Raw genomic sequence first — 16,912 nt, forward strand, 5'->3', positions numbered from 1 at the left:
TTGGTGACCTCAGGATTAGGTCTCTGCTTTTTAAAGATGATGTGGTTCTGTTGGCTACATTGGACCGTGACCTTCGGCTCTCACTGGAGCAGTTCACAGCCGAGTGTGAAGTGGTTGGGATAAGAATCAGCACCTCCTAATCTGAGACCATGGTCCTCAGCTCGAAAAGGGTGGAGTGCTCTCTCTGGGTCAGGGAGGAGGTCCTTCCCCAAGTGGAGGAGTTCAAGTATGTTATGGTCTTGTTCACGAGTGAAGGAAGGATGGAGCGGGAGATCGACAGGCGGATTGGTGTGGTGTCAGCAGTGATGGGAGCACTGCATCGGTCTGTCATGGTGAAGAAGGAGCTGAGCCAAAAGGCAAAGCTCTCGATTTACCAGTCGATGTACGTTCCTACCCTCACCTGTGGTCATGAACTATGGGTAGTGACCGAAAGAACGAGGTCGCGAATACAAGCGGCCAAAATGAGTTTCCTCTGCATGGTGGTTGGGCTCTCCCTTAGATATAGGGTGAGGAGCTTGGTCATTCAGGAGGGACTCAGAGTAGAGCCGCTGCTCCTCCGCAGGGTGGCTGGGCTCTCCCTTAGATATAGGGTGAGGGGAGGGGGGTGGGGGGAGGGGGGGCTGCCATGAGGAATTGAGAGTTCAGGAATCTAATGGATTGAGGAATGAAACTATTACAGAATCTGACTGTCCGGGTCCTGATGCTGCAAAGCCTCTTCCCAGAGGGCAGCAGGGCGAACAGTCTGTGGTGGGGGTGGGCGGAGTCTCTGATGATGTGTGAATGAGCCTGACTGCATGCCTGTCAGTGAAGTACCAGTGCTGCTTTCCAGTTTCTAACACCGATCATGACAAAGCCGTCCTTCTCATTGAAAGCAGCACCGAACGCCCTATGAGGAAACACAAGCCTGCATCGACCTTAACGGAGCACTGAAGGCACGGCCGTGACTGGTACCGAGCAGCAGGAAAGCCCCCCCTCTACCTCCAATAAGGGGACAGGGAGATGCTCTGGCTGGGTGAGGGGTCTCCTCATTTAAGGCCTCTGGCACTGGGACATGTTTTGGGTAAGTGTACCTGTGCTTAGGGGCAGATTAACTAACAGGCTCACCTAGGCTGCAGCCCAGGGGCCCAGAGCGATCGGGGGCCCCTATTGACTGACTAGTTTATTTGATCATTATAAATCTATTAGAATTGATACTTTATTGGTGATGATACTTTGTCATTTCCGTGTGTATGTGTAACAAAAAAAAAAATTTGTTGCACTTTCTCAACAGATTGTTCAGATAGATGGTATTCAGACAGATGGTATTCAGATAGATGGTATTCAGACAGATGGTATTCAGATAGATGGTATTCAGATAGATGGTATTCAGACAGATGGTATTCAGACAGATGGTATTCAGATAGATGGTATTCAGACAGATGGTATTCAGACAGATGGTATTCAGATAGATGGTATTCAGACAGATGGTATTCAGATAGATGGTATTCAGATAGATGGTATTCAGACAGATGGTATTCAGACAGATGGTATTCAGATAGATGGTATTCAGATAGATGGTATTCAGATAGATGGTATTCAGACAGATGGTATTCAGATAGATGGTATTCAGATAGATGGTATTCAGACAGATGGTATTCAGATAGATGGTATTCAGATAGATGGTATTCAGATAGATGGTATTCATAGCCTGGGTCCTTATTGAGCTAGTATCGGAAAAATTCATCGCAGCGTCTTAAAGCACTTATGTAAGTCGCTCTGGCTAAGGGCGTCTGCCAAATACTGTAAATGTAAATGTCAATGTATTGGTCCTTTACTTGTTTGCGAGTTGCTGATTGGTTAAAACTGAATGGGGAGACCAATTGTAAATGTATCTCTTTTTTCATGCTATTTTTAAGTCCCGTTTCAATTCCCCCCTCTGTACACTTATCTGTGCTCTTTGTTATCTACGGTAAATATGTCTCAGTGCACAGTGTGGATGCAGTGGACAGTCACTGGATCAGAGTGTAATGTTTTAATATTTTTAATATTATTGTGATGGCTTTCGTAACAGACAGACGTCAGCCAAGAGCCAATCACAGTAAGAGAAGCCAAAGCCAAGGCTGTCATTGGTCCTGGTGGCGAGCTGTCAGAGGGCCGCCTCTGCCCATTGGCCTCCCACTCCTGGCCCTGCAGCTGCGGCCTCTGCAAAAAGGAGCCGATGGAGTTGGGGGAGAATGAGGACATCAGCCAGGCCCCCCTCTCTTCACCAGGAATCTGTGACCCCCCCAGCTGTGCAGATCTGCATGGACTGTGCAACGTCTGCGCAGACATCTTTAGCTGGCCGAGGGAACAAGCCATCACACAGCATCACTTTAGAGCCAAAAAGGAAAGATAATATTCATTTTAATGCAGGTAATAGCCATGAATGCTGTGATAAGTTAATCTTTTATTCCTCTCTAAAATCCTATTTTTATTTATTTTAAATCCCTCCATGTTAATAGTATAGTACACCGGAAAAATCACTTAAAATATGGCAGTAAACGGACGAGACGAGAGAGAAATATCACGCATAGATCCATCTTCTTTTAATTTAATTCTAAACCTCTTATACACACGTGGACAAAATTGTTGGTACCCTTCAGTCAATGAAAGAAAAACTCACAATGGTCACAGAAATAACTTTAATCTGACTAAATTAATAATAAATAAAAATTCTATGAAATTTAACTAATAAAAGTCAGACATTGATTTTTAACCATGCTTCAACAGAATTAATAAAAAAAAAAACTCATGAGACAGGCCTGGACAAAAATGATGGTACCCCTAACTTAATATTTTGTTGCACAACCTTTTGAGGCAATCACTGCAATCAAACGATTCCTGTAACTGTCAATGTGACTTCTGCACTTCTCAGCAGGTATTTTGGCCCACTCCTCATGAGCAAACTGCTCCAGTTGTCTCAGGTTTGAAGGGTGCCTTTTCCAGACGGCATGTTTCAGCTCTTTCCAAAGATGCTCAATAGGATTGAGGTCAGGGCTCATAGAAGGCCACTTTAGAATAGTCCAATGTTTTCCTCGTAGCCATTCTTGGGTGTTTTTAGCTGTGTGTTTTGGGTCATTGTCCTGTTGCAAGACCCATGACCTGCGACTGAGACCAAGCTTTCTGACACTGGCCAGCACATTTCTCTCTAGAATCCCTTGATAGTCTTGAGATTTCATTGTACCCTGCACAGATTCAAGACACCCTGTGCCAGATGCAGCAAAGCAGCCCCAGAACATAACAGAGCCTCCTCGATGTTTCACAGAAGGGACAGTGTTCTTTTCTTGATATGCTTCATTTTTCCGTCTGTGAACATAGAGCTGATGTGCCTTGGCAAAAAGTTAAATTTTTGTCTCATCTGTCCATAGGACATTCTCCCAGAATCTTTGTGGCTTGTCCACATGTAGTTTGGCAAATTCCAGTCTGGCTTTTTTATGACTTGTTTTCAACAATGGTGTCCTCCTTGGTTGTCTCCCATGAAGTCCACTTTGGCTCAAACAATGACGGATGGTGCGATCTGACACTGATGTTCCTTGAGCTTGAAGTTCACCTTGGATCTCTTTAGAAGTTTTTCTGGGCTCTTTTGTTACCATTCGTATTATCCGTCTCTTTGATTTGTCATCAATTTTCCTCCTGCGGCCACGTCCAGGGAGGTTGGCTACAGTCCCATGGATCTTAAATTTCTGAATAATATGTGCAACTGTAGTCACAGGAACATCAAGCTGCTTCGAGATGGTCTTATAGCCTTTACCTTTGACATGCTTTTACAGTGAACTTTTACAGAAGGGTGGGGGTCGCAAGGGTGCCTGGTCATCTGCCCCTTCTGTCTGACTGGGGCGTAACCAGACCTTTTACAGTGGGGTGGGGCTGGCAAGGCTGCCTGGTCACATGCCCCTTCTGTCTGGTTACGGGGGCTTAACCAGACCTTTTATAGTGGGGTGGGGGTGGCAAGGCTGCCTGGATATATGCCCCTTCTGTCTGACGGGGGCTTAACCAGAACTTTTACAGTGGGGTGGGGGTCGCAAGGGTGCCTGGTCATCTGCCCCTTCTGTCTGACTGGGGCGTAACCAGACCTTTTACAGTGGGGTGGGGGGTGGCAAGGGTGCCTGGTCACCTGCCCCTTCTGTCTGACTGGGGCGTAACCAGACCTTTTACAGTGGGGTGGGGGTGGCAAGGCTGACTGGTCACATGCCCCTTCTGTCTGATGGGGGTGTAACCAGACCTTTTACAGTGGGGTGGGGGTGGCACGGCTGACTGGTCACATGCCCCTTCTGTCTGATGGGGGTGTAACCAGACCTTTTACAGTGGAGTGGGGGTGGCAAGGCTGACTGGTCACATGCCCCTTCTGTCTGATGGGGGTGTAACCAGACCTTTTACAGTGGAGTGGGGGTGGCAAGGGTGCCTGGTCACCTGCTCCTTCTGTCTGATGGGGGCATAACCAGACCTTTTACAGTGGGGTGGAGGTGGCAAGGGTGCCTGGTCACATGCCCCTTCTGTCTGACGGGGGCTTAACCAGAACTTTTACAGTGGGGTGGGGGTGGCAAGGGTGCCTGGATATATGCCCCTTCTGTCTGACGGGGGCTTAACCAGACCTTTTACAGTGGGGTGGGGGTCGCAAGGGTGCCTGGTCTTCTGCCCCTTCTGTCTGACTGGGGCGTAACCAGACCTTTTACAGTGGGGTGGGGGTGGCAAGGCTGCCTGGTCACCTGCCCCTTCTGTCTGACGGGGGCTTAACCAGACCTTTTACAGTGGGGTGGGGGTGGCAAAGGTGCCTGGTCACATGCCCCTTCTGTCTGACGGGGGCTTACCCAGACCTTTTATAGTGGGGTGGGGGTGGCAAGGGTGCCTGGTCACATGCCCCTTCTGTCTGACGGGGGCGTAACCAGACCTTTTACAGTGGGGTGTGGGTGGCAAGGGTGCCTGGTCTTCTGCCCCTTCTGTCTGACGGGGGGGGTAACCAGACAGGGCTCGAAATTGCGACCATTTTGGTCGCATATGCTCCCGAAATTTCATCTATGCGACTTCAAAATATATTTGGGAGCATTGGTGCGAGTGCATGTAATTGTTGTCGTGCTACTTGTTTTAATTTCTCTAAAAAATGTTAACAGTATATGTGTGTTCTGTGTGCTGAATGCTGATACGGTGACCGTTCTGCCGTTGAGATTTTAGATTGGTTAATAATAGCTGTGAATCACTCAATCAGGTGACTGCGCGAACTACAGCGGGGAAATATAAATATAAAGAGGTGAAGAAGCGGGAAAATGAAAAGAACACTGACAGATTTCTTTTGCAAACCACCTAAAGTTACAAATAATGGCGCTGGTGATAGTGATCATGTGGTGAATGTTGATTCACCAGCCGAAAAGAAGGCGTACAGTTTTCTTAGAGAATGGTTGAAAGACTTCGAGTGGCTCCGCTATGAAAATGGCTCTATGCACTGCATTCACTGTAAAACCTTTGGGACGGAGTTTGCAGGTAACACAGCGTTCGCCACTGAATCTACGCACTTTAAGCGCGAGAGCTTGGTCAAACACGGTGAGAGTGCCAAACACAAGAAATGCAGGGACAAATGTGTGGCAAAAACTTCAGTATCATCAGGTTTGATCGTTAAGGCTTTTAATCGTCAGGATACTGCCAGCCGTTCCGCGCAGTTGGCAGAACTGAACGTAAAATTTAACACCGCATACACTATCGCCAAAGAAGAGCTCGCCTTCACTAAATTTAAACCCATGTTGCAGCTAATGAAAAAGAACGGTATTGCAAATAACATGACATATGCAAATGACAAGTCATATGCCAATATCATCGGCGTAATAGCACATACCATCCGTGAGAACACTGCCGTTAAAGTATCATCAGCCCAGTACATCTCATTCATGATCGATGGAGACAACGACCTGTCTGTCAAGGAGTGCGTGATTGTGTATGTCCGCATCCTGCTTGACGGACAGCCCACGACCATCGTCGGGCATGTTGAGGTGGAACATGCTAATGCTGATGGTAAGTTGTTTCTTCTTCTTTTTTTTTCTAATTAATTAATTAATAGCCTATTTGGTATTGAATAGTTGCATAGTTATATATATATAATGGCAGTATATTAGTCTACTTTATTAATTTCACTTGTAAAAATTGTATTTAGTGTCTTACTGAATGTGTTTGTTGGTTTTTATATTATAAATGGATTTGTTTGTTAAAGTGTTAATGATGTTCGACCCATTTAAACATGTATTTAACTAGTGAGAAATATTTTAGGAATCTATGCAGCGTCCAAGTCAGCATTTGCTGGTCTTGGGGACTCATGCCACAACTGGATGCAGAAGACAGTGGCTATGGGAGCTGATGGAGCAGCTGTGAATCTTGGGAAGAAGGGAGGTGTATCAGTGAAACTCCAAGAGGAGGCAGGAAAGCACATCATCCCATTTCACTGCATGCCTCATAGGTGAGCTGATAATGGTCATTAACTCACAGGTTGACAAAAAACTAAGGCTCTCTGTCTTGATAGCAAACTAAATTTTCAGATTTGTACTCTATTTGCACATTATTTTAGATTGGAGCTTGCCCTACTCTCTGCTCAGAAGGATTCACCTTGGGTAGGCAATGTGTACAACCTGCTCCACTTAATTTGAAAGACCTATCACTTCAGCTCTAAATCCAGAAGGGAATTAAAATGCCTTGGAGTCGAACTGGGTGTATCGGTGAACAATCCAAGTGGTGTCAAGGGCACAAGATGGTTGCCACATTTCTAGGGCATTGGATGTGCTGCTGAAGCAAGAGAAGAAGGAGGGGACCCTGGACGATTCTGGGCAGCACACAGCAGTATTTGCTCATATGGACCACCTGGCTGCATCATCAACAAATGCTGATATAGCTGGCAGAGCAAAGCATGTCAGTGTAAAGTATGGGTGGAAATGATCATGGCTTTTAAAACTGTGTGGAACTTTACCTGCTCTGTCATACCTGTATAAATAATTATCTGCACAGTGATATGTCTTACATGTATAGATATTGTTCATGTAAAGGTATAAATTTATTGTTTTCTTCTTTGTAGATCAAGGAGACAATGGAGGATGGCTCATTTCTGGCTTTCTGCCATTTCTTGGCAGATTTATTTTCTGCCATCAGTAAATACAGCTTGTTACTTCAAAGAAATGATGTGATCCTCCCCCAGGTAAGCTTTACCTTGTGATGAAACAATCAATTATACCATTATTTTGAGATCTCAGTTCTTTGCCATGTTAAGACTACAACAAAGTTATGTTTAGATGGAATCACATTAACAGGCAGTCAGCAGCTTGAGGAACCTGATCCTCAACATTGAAGCAATGGCTGTGAGGCCATGTCCAGGTGGAAAGCTGGCTTCCTTTCATGCAGCCATGAAAACGCAGAGAGATGCTAGGGAGCAGGAGCAGGAAATGCAGCCTCAGTTTATGTTTCGGGTACAACCTTTATGAAAGCTTTTCAAGCGTTCAATTGAACATTCAGTTGATGGTCATACAGGAAAGTCTTACTGATCATTTTAATGTGTGTCATGTAGGTAGGTGTCTTGTGCAGACAGGATATTACATGAACTGTAATGTTTTTAGTGTAGTGTAGTGAAATTATATATGAAATTAACAGCATTTAGAATCATTTCATTAGTGTTCAATGTATACTCTTCATTTTAATTTGTCAAGGGAGTTCCTTTGAGGAAAGGAGAGGCAGAGAATATGGCTAAGGATGGACCAATCAGTCAGACTGCTCCCAGGCTTCAGAAGCAGATAGAGACCACCGTTGCTGCAATAGTTAAACAGCTTCGTCTTCGGTTTAGCAGCCTGCTTTGTATGTTATTAATCAGGATGTGTAACAGAATATGTAAATGACATACTTTTGGTAACCTACATTAAAATAATTAAATTATTCATCATAAAACTAATCATTAAAAAAAACATTAAAACATTATTTAAAAATATGTGACCCTGGACCATAAATAAGCTTTCCGTTGATGTGTGATTTGTTAGGACAGGACAATATTTGGAGATACAGCTACTTGATATCTGGAATCAGAGGACGCAAAAAAAAATTATATATCAAGACTTGCCTTTAAAGTTGTCCAAATAAAGTTCTTAACAGTGCATATTACTAATCAAAAATTAAGTTTTGATATATTTACAGTAGGACTTTTAATCATGATCTTAATATCCTAATGATTTTTGGCATAAAACAAGAATCAATAATTTTGACCCATACAATGTATTTTTGGCTGGTGCTACAAATGTACCCCAGCGACAAGACTGGTTTTGTGGTCCAGAGTCACATTTTATTACAGAAATATTTTTTTATTGCTTTTTTTTTTTTTAGGTCAGGAGGACCATGGAACGGACACTGCAGCAACCAAAGCGGTCAAATGTTTTCACATGTTCAACCATGATGTTTGGCCAGAGACAGCAGAGGAGTTGGTTGATTATGGAACAGAGGAGGTGACTTTCCTGTTGGACCATTTTCAAGATGTACTGGAAAGGTTAATATTCAAAATACAGACTTCTGATTGTTTGTGTTAAAAGCTTTAACATTAAAAAACCAACCAGTTACACTTGGATTGTATTTCATTAAGGAACGGCTGTGACTGTGCCCTTGCCATGGAGGAGTTCCAGACCTTGAAAACCCTAGTGTTCATGTGTTTTAAAGACGAGCTACCACAGGTTATGGGAAGTCCTTCTAACCAAGGAACCCTATTCCTCAGATTTACAGGTAGGCTAAGTAAATTAATGTCACAGTAGTTAGATTATCAATGTATTTTAGGCTAAATACTTCTACCCTGACAATGAAATTAAAATTATTTTTATTTCAGAACATCCTTCATCTAGTAAAGATCATGTTAGTCCTTCCTGTGTCCTCAGCACAGTGTGAGAGGGGTTCTCTGTCCAAAAGCATGCTTTGGGTGACGCTGAAGCAGGACATTAATAGGACAGAACAGAAAGTCTTTATTGTCATTGTACAGGGAGGAAATACAGTAAATAGGCGTAAATATATAAAAAGTACATATACAGGGGAGGGGGAAAGCCCCCCCCCCCCCACCCCACATCAGGATTACATTTAATTATATTTTAGTCAGAGAGAAAAACTTACTTTTGTCAAACATACATTTGAGAGTAAAAAGGATTATAAAGGTTAAAAAGCAGAGATTTGACCTTTTTGCAAGGAGAACCAGCAACACGTCACAGTAACACTGAGGAGTTTATATGAACCGAAAACCCTGGATAGAGGGACTCAGTGAATGAGGAGGTGAGTCTGTACAGGGGGGTCAGTCCATCAGAGGAGACTCTGTAGAAGGACAGAGCACCAGCCCCCCAGTCCAGATACACTCCTAGTCTGCAGGAGCGTGAGGGCTTTATGGGTATGTGAGTCCATTTATTATTGTGCCGGAGAGAGTATCTGTCAGGATAACAGTACAGACACCATGACTTGTCATTGCATCCAAGCACACAGTCATCACTCCCTCCTTTCCTCTTGATCCCTCTATAAGTCACTGCTATACAGGCTGTAACTCCATCCCACTCAGCCTCCCAGTAACAGCGGCCAGTCAGACTCTCTCTGCACAGAACTTGGGGGTAGAAGTCAAATCTCTCTGGATGATTAGGATATGGCTGCTCCCTTTTCCCCCGTGTCACCTTCCTGTTCCCCCATGACAGAGACAGGTATCTGTTTGCTGTGTTGGGGTCCAGTGTCAGCTGGCAGGAGTCTGTAGGCAGGAGGAGGAATTATTAATACCATCAGGCCGCCTGTACTTTATGTTTCTGTACAATATAAAAACAGCGCAGCTTCCCTGAACGAAGCGGGAACTGAAGTTTATGAAATAGCTCTGCTAATTAGCACAAGGAGTTGAATCAGGTGTGTTAAATGAGGGGAAACCCAAAAATGTGCAGGGTTCTGGCCCCCCAGGACTGAATTTGGGCACCTCTAGTCTAAGGCATTCACTGCCAATCAGGAATATTCTCTCATGAATATTAATGAATGTTCCAGAACTGCCCTGTAAAAATGCAAATTCGCATCTCACACCTGAGGAGAGAGTCCGGTATCACTGCCTATGGGTGCCGTCTTAGGACAATACTAACGAATCTCACACAGAAAACTTGTGTGAATACAGCCATGACATAGTATTAATGGTATTATTAATAAAAACCTGCAAACACACTTACATTTCTGAAAGCCTGGTCTGGTCCTCCACTCTCCACTGTAGTCCACACTATAGGAGAAGCAAAATGACATAGTACTGCTGTATCCATTTATTTATTGGTGCCTCTTCTTCACATACATGCATAAGTATCTGTAGCGTGTCAGACACACACTCTGTACTCACTTCAGCTTCTCTAGTTTACAGCTGGGATCCTCCAGTACAGCAGAGAGCAGCTTCACTCCTGAGTCTCCTGGGTGATTGTAGCTCAGGTCCAGCTCTCTCAGGTGTGAGGGGTTTGACCTCAGAGCTGAAGCCAGGGAAGAACAGCCTTCTTCTGTGACTCTACAGCCTGACAGCCTGCAGAGGAACAGACAAAAACTCTCCAATAAATGAGATCACCTCAGCATTACAAGTATTAATTTTAAATAAATTTGACTCCTCTAATGAATATTTCAATAATCATGTGAAATTAAAAACACCTTCCAAACATTTTATAAGAACCTATACTCCTAAGAACATAAGAAATTTACAGATGAGAAGAAGGCCATTTAGCCCATCAAGCTCGTTTGGGGAGAACTTAAGAAGAACCAGATCCAGTTGATACAGAATCATTTTTAAATAATTTAGACTTACCCATATTAACCAATGAAATAGCAGATACCCTTAATGCACCATTAGCATCAGAGGAACTCTATAAGGTCCTAAACCAAATTCCTATCAATGAATCGCTTGGACCGGATGGTTTCCCTACAGAAATCTATGAACACTTTTGGGACATATTATCTCCACTCATCAATAAACAGATAGAGAAATTTATCATACAATACAAATCCCATCACGTATGAGCACAGCAACCATTACAGTGTTATTGAAACCTGATAAAGTCCCAACACAGCCCACCAGTTACCGGCCATTACAGTGTTATTGAATCCTGATAAAGACCCAACACAGCCCTCCAGTTACCAGCCATTACAGTGTTATTGAGACCTGATAAAGATCCAACACAGCCCACCAGTTACCGGCCATTACAGTGTTATTGAAACCTGACAAAGACCCAATACAGCCCTCCAGTTACCGGCCATTACAGTGTTATTGAAACCTGATAAAGACCCAACACAACCCTCCAGTTACCGGCCATTACAGTGTTATTGAAACCTGATAAAGACCCAACACAGCCCTCCAGTTACCGAAAATTACAGTGTTATTGAAACCTGATAAAGACCCAACACAGCCCTCCAGTTACCGAAAATTACAGTGTTATTGAAACCTGATAAAGACCCAACACAGACCTCCAGTTACCGACCATTACAGTGTTATTGAAAACTGATAAAGACCCAACACAGCCCTCCAGTTACCGACCATTACAGTGTTATTGAAAACTGATAAAGACCCAACACAGCCCTCCAGTTACCGACCATTACAGTGTTATTGAAACCTGATAAAGACCCAACAGTGCACAAAGGCTGTCACAGATAATTATCTGCATGCTCTGTGGGCCTGTATACCTGCTCACAGTGCACCACAGGTGTCACAGATAATTATCTGCATGCTCTGTGGGCCTGTATACCTGCTCACAGTGCACCATGGGTGTTACAGATAATTATCTGCATGCTCTGTGGGCCTGTATACCTGCTCACAGTGCACCGTGGGTGTCACAGATAATTATCTGCATGCTCTGTGGGCCTGTATACCTGCTCACAGTGCACCATGGGTGTCACAGATGATTATCTGCATTCTTTGTGGGCCTGTATACGTGCTCACAGTGCACCATGGGTGTCACAGATAATTATCTGCATGCTCTGTGGGCCTGTATACCTGCTCACAGTGCACCACGGGTGTCACAGATGATTATCTGCATGCTCTGTGGGCCTGTATACCTGCTCACAGTGCACCACGGGTGTCACAGATGATTATCTGCATGCTCTGTGGGCCTGTATACCTGCTCACAGTGCACCACGGGTGTCACAGATGATTATCTGCATGCTCTGTGGGCCTGTATACCTGCTCACAGTGCACCACGGGTGTCACAGATGATTATCTGCATGCTCTGTGGGCCTGTATACCTGCTCACAGTGCACCACGGGTGTCACAGATAATTATCTGTATACTCTGTGGGCCTGTATACCTGCTCACAGTGGGTATCAATCACAGAGGAACTCACTCCCACCCTAAGCTGCAGAATCCCTCCTTTTTCCCGGCTTTGTTTGCTTGGAGGTTTTACACAGTTAAACACACTAACCATATACAAGAATATTATACTTATTTCTCCAACTATCGCCATAAAAACAATTCTTCAAAGCTGGAAATCCAAAAACACACTCACTGTAATAACCGGACTAATCTAATGATAGAATATATATCCATGGAAAAAATTACAGCCTTAGATAAAATTAACATCCTGCTGTTTGGGGAAAACTAGGAACCATCCTTAAAGTATCTAACCCTGAATAAACAGCCAGGCTAATGCCACATGCATTTCTATAAAGGCATTAAGCGTATAATCACAGTCCCTACACTCCTTACAGCATCTAACCCTGAACAAACAGCCAGGCTAATGCCACATGCATTTCTATAAAGGCATTAAGCGTATAATCACAGTCACTACACTCCTTGCAGCATCTAACCCTGAACAAACAGCCAGGCTAATGCCACATGCATTTCTATAAAGGCATTAAGCGTATAATCACAGTCACTACACTCCTTACAGCATCTAACCCTGAACAAACAGCCAGGCTAATGCCACATGCATTTATATAAAGGCATTAAGTGTATAATCACAGTCACTACACTCCTTACAGCATCTAACCCTGAACAAACAGCCAGGCTAATGCCACATGCATTTCTATAAAGGCATTAAGCGTATAATCACAGTCACTACACTCCTTACAGCATCTAACCCTGAACAAACAGCCAGACTAATGCCACATGCATTTATATAAAGGCATTAAGTGTATAATCACAGTCACTACACTCCTTACAGCATCTAACCCTGAACAAACAGCCAGGCTAATGCCACATGCATTTCTATAAAGGCATTAAGTGTATAATCACAGTCACTACACTCCTTACAGCATCTAACCCTGAACAAACAGCCAGACTAATGCCACATGCATTTATATAAAGGCATTAAGTGTATAATCACAGTCACTACACAGCTTATAGCATCTAACCCTGAACAAACAGCCAGGCTAATGCCACATACATTTCTATAAAGGCATTAAGCGTATAATCACAGTCACTACACTCCTTGCAGCATCTAACCCTGAACAAACAGCCAGGCTAATGCCACATGCATTTCTATAAAGGCATTAAGCGTATAATCACAGTCACTACACTCCTTGCAGCATCTAACCCTGAACAAACAGCCAGGCTAATGCCACATGCATTTCTATAAAGGCATTAAGCGTATAATCACAGTCACTACACTCCTTACAGCATCTAACCCTGAACAAACAGCCAGGCTAATGCCACATGCATTTATATAAAGGCATTAAGTGTATAATCACAGTCACTACACTCCTTACAGCATCTAACCCTGAACAAACAGCCAGGCTAATGCCACATGCATTTCTATAAAGGCATTAAGCGTATAATCACAGTCACTACACTCCTTACAGCATCTAACCCTGAACAAACAGCCAGACTAATGCCACATGCATTTATATAAAGGCATTAAGTGTATAATCACAGTCACTACACTCCTTACAGCATCTAACCCTGAACAAACAGCCAGGCTAATGCCACATGCATTTCTATAAAGGTATTAAGCGTATAATCACAGTCACTACACTCCTTACAGCATCTAACCTTGAACAAACAGCCAGGCTAATGCCACATGCATTTATATAAAGGCATTAAGTGTATAATCACAGTCACTACACTCCTTACAGCATCTAACCCTGAACAAACAGCCAGACTAATGCCACATGCATTTATATAAAGGCATTAAGTGTATAATCACAGTCACTACACAGCTTATAGCATCTAACCCTGAACAAACAGCCAGGCTAATGCCACATACATTTCTATAAAGGCATTAAACGTATAATCACAGTCCCTATACACCCACACATGTGCACACTCACACACACGCTCACACACACACACACCCACACACAAACAGTCCTTAATCTTTTTATCATATTTTTGGGCCTTTTGCCTTCATTCATACTGGGCATAAGAGTGACTACAGAGAAACTGGGTAGGATGAGCTCATGATCGCAGGTCCCATCCGAAAATGGGTATGGAACATGGGTATGAGTATGAACGAACCCCCCCCCCCCCCCCCCCCACAACTGCTTCTGTCTGCTGTCGTTATTATCAGTGTTTCCAGTTGCATCATAAGTGACTTTGCAACTCTTTCCTGTGTCTTTGTGGACGAGGTGCATTTAGAGGTTTTTGCGGGAAAAGAACCTGTGGATTTAGGTGGTTTTGGCGCAAAAGAAAATATTTGTTTGTTAAAAAGCAGTGAATTGGCTGAAGTTAGTCAAGTCAAGTGTGTTTTATTGTCATTTCAGCCATACACACAGTATATAGAGAAATGAGATAACGTTCCTCCAGGACCATGGTGCAGCACAGAGCAGGACAAAGACAGAGCAACATCATAAGTGCAGACAGGACAGCATAACAGTGCAGACTGACAAGACAAGACAACATACAATGCAAATTAACGGTGGTACCAGTCTGGATACAGTATTTAAGTTACTGTATGGTAGCAGCCAAGGTTATATGTGCAAAAATGCTGTGCAAAAATGCTGTGGTATGGAAGAGTAAGGAGTTGGGAGGCAATAAATAACAATAAATATTATATACAGATGTACAGATGTGTGTGTGTGTGTGTGTGGGGGGGGGGGGGGGGGGGGGGGGATTGTGTCCAGTTCCGGTTCAGGAGTCTGATGGCCTGAGGGAAGAAGCTGTTCCCCATTCTGGCAGTGGAGGCCCGAATGCTACGGAACCTTTTGCCAGACGGGAGGAGGGAGAAGAGTGTGTGTGTGAGGGGTGTGTGGGGTCATCCACAAAGCTGATGGCTTTGCGATGCTGCGTGTGGTGTAGGTGTCCGTAATAGAGGGGAGAGAGACCCCATTGATCTTCTCGGCTGTCCTCACAATCCTCTGTAGGGTCTTGCGGGTCCGAGACGCTACAATTCCCGTACCAGGCTGTGATGCAGCCACAGAGAATGCTCTCTATGGTCCCTCTATAAAACATGGTGAGGATTGGGGGGGGAAGGTGCGCTGTCCTCAGTCTCCGCAGGAAGTAGAGACGCTGCTGGGCCTTCTTGGCAATGGAGCTGGTGTTGTGGGTCCGCGTGAGGTTCTCCGTGATGTGGACACCAAGGAACTCCACCGAGGAGCCGCCGATGCTCAATGGGGAGTTATCTCTCTGTGCCCTCCTGAAGTCAACAACCACCTCCTTCGTTTTGTCCACGTTCAGGGAAAGATTGTTGGCTCTGCACCAGTCCGTCAGCTGTCGCACCTCCTCTCTGTAGGTTTCCTGATCTTTCCCGTTGATCAGACCCACCACAGTTGTATCATCGGCGAACTTTATTATGTGGTTTGAGCTGTGCATTGCTGCACAGTCATGGGTCAGCAGTGTGAAAAGTAGAGGGCTGAGCACACAGCCCTGGGGGGCTCCCGTGTTCAGCGTGATGGTGCTGGAGATGTCGCTCCCGATCCTGACTGACTGAGGTCTCCCAGTCAGGAAGTCCAGGACCCAGTTACAGAGAGAGGTGTTTAAGCCCAGCAGTCTCAGCTTCCCGATCAGATGCTGAGGAACGATGGTGTTGAATGCTGAACTGAAGTCTATGAACAGCATTCTAACATAAGTGTCCTTTTTATCTAGATGGGTGAGGGCCAGATGAAGGGTGGTGGTGATGGCGTCATCCGTAGAGCGGTTGGGACGGTATGCAAACTGCAGGGGGTCCAGTGAGGGTGGCAGTAGGCACTTGATGTGCCTCATGACGAGCCTCTCGAAGCACTTCATGATGATGGGCGTGAGTGCAACGGGGCGATAGTCATTGAGGCAGGACACTGAAGACTTCTTTAGCATGGGGATGATGGTGGCGGTTTTGAAGCATGTTGGGATGACTGTGGTGCTCAGAGAGATGTTTGTGAGGACATCAGCCAGCTGTTCTGCACATACTGTGAGCATACAACCAGGGATGTTGTCTGGTCCAGCAGCTTTCCGCGGGTTGACTCTAAGCAGAGTTTTCCTCACATCAGCCACAGTCAGACAGAGCACCTGGTCACTGGGAGGTGGGATGGACTTCCTCACTGCCATGATGTTTTGGGCTTCAAACCGTGCGTAGAAGCTATTCAGCACGTCTGGAAGGGAGGCCTCACCGTCACAGGCAGGTGGAGATGCCCTGTAGTTGGTGATGGCCTGGATGCCCTGCCACATGCGTCGAACATCCCCAGTGTCTTTGAAGTGGCTGTGTAGTATCTGGGCGTGGGCACGCTTCGCCGCTCTGATGGCACTGGACAGGTTGGCCCTTGCTAATCTCAGGGCAGCCTGGTCACCTGATTTGAAGGCGGTGTCACGGGCTCTCAGCAGCGTGCGTACCTCCGTAGTCGTCCAGGGCTTCCGGTTGGAGCGTGTGGTGATGTTCTTGGAGACGGTGACATCCCCAATGCACTTGCATACCCTGTCGCAGATGCTCTCACACACGCCTAACCTGTCGCAGATGCTCTCGCACACGCGGACCCTGTCGCAGACGCTCTCACACACGCATAACCTGTCATAGAC

The 16,912-nt window shown here is 45.0% G+C and overlaps 1 protein-coding gene and 1 long non-coding RNA gene across 10 annotated transcripts in view; one reads left to right on the forward strand and one right to left on the reverse strand.

The window, feature by feature from the left end:
• Window positions 1-6,385: 6,385 nt before the first annotated feature.
• On the forward strand, window positions 6,386-7,185 carry LOC125724007 (uncharacterized). The gene is made up of 3 exons (XR_007387111.1): window positions 6,386-6,457; window positions 6,566-6,903; window positions 7,067-7,185. It is a non-coding gene; the product is annotated as an uncharacterized LOC125724007 (long non-coding RNA).
• Window positions 7,186-8,958: 1,773 nt separating this feature from the next.
• The window catches only part of LOC125723960 (NACHT, LRR and PYD domains-containing protein 12-like), a 61,598-nt gene continuing 53,644 nt past the window's right edge, over window positions 8,959-16,912 (reverse strand). For all 9 annotated transcript variants that reach the window (XM_049000743.1, XM_049000744.1, XM_049000739.1 and 6 more), the window contains 3 exons: window positions 10,355-10,528; window positions 10,194-10,240; window positions 8,959-9,736 (listed from right to left, as the gene is read on the reverse strand). In XM_049000743.1, coding sequence (XP_048856700.1) covers window positions 9,213-9,736; window positions 10,194-10,240; window positions 10,355-10,528 — 745 coding nt within the window. In that variant the 3' untranslated portion in view covers window positions 8,959-9,212. The remainder of the gene's footprint in view (window positions 9,737-10,193; window positions 10,241-10,354; window positions 10,529-16,912) is intronic.

The sequence above is a fragment of the Brienomyrus brachyistius genome, unplaced genomic scaffold (assembly GCF_023856365.1).
Source record: "Brienomyrus brachyistius isolate T26 unplaced genomic scaffold, BBRACH_0.4 scaffold53, whole genome shotgun sequence".
NCBI lineage: Eukaryota > Metazoa > Chordata > Actinopteri > Osteoglossiformes > Mormyridae > Brienomyrus > Brienomyrus brachyistius.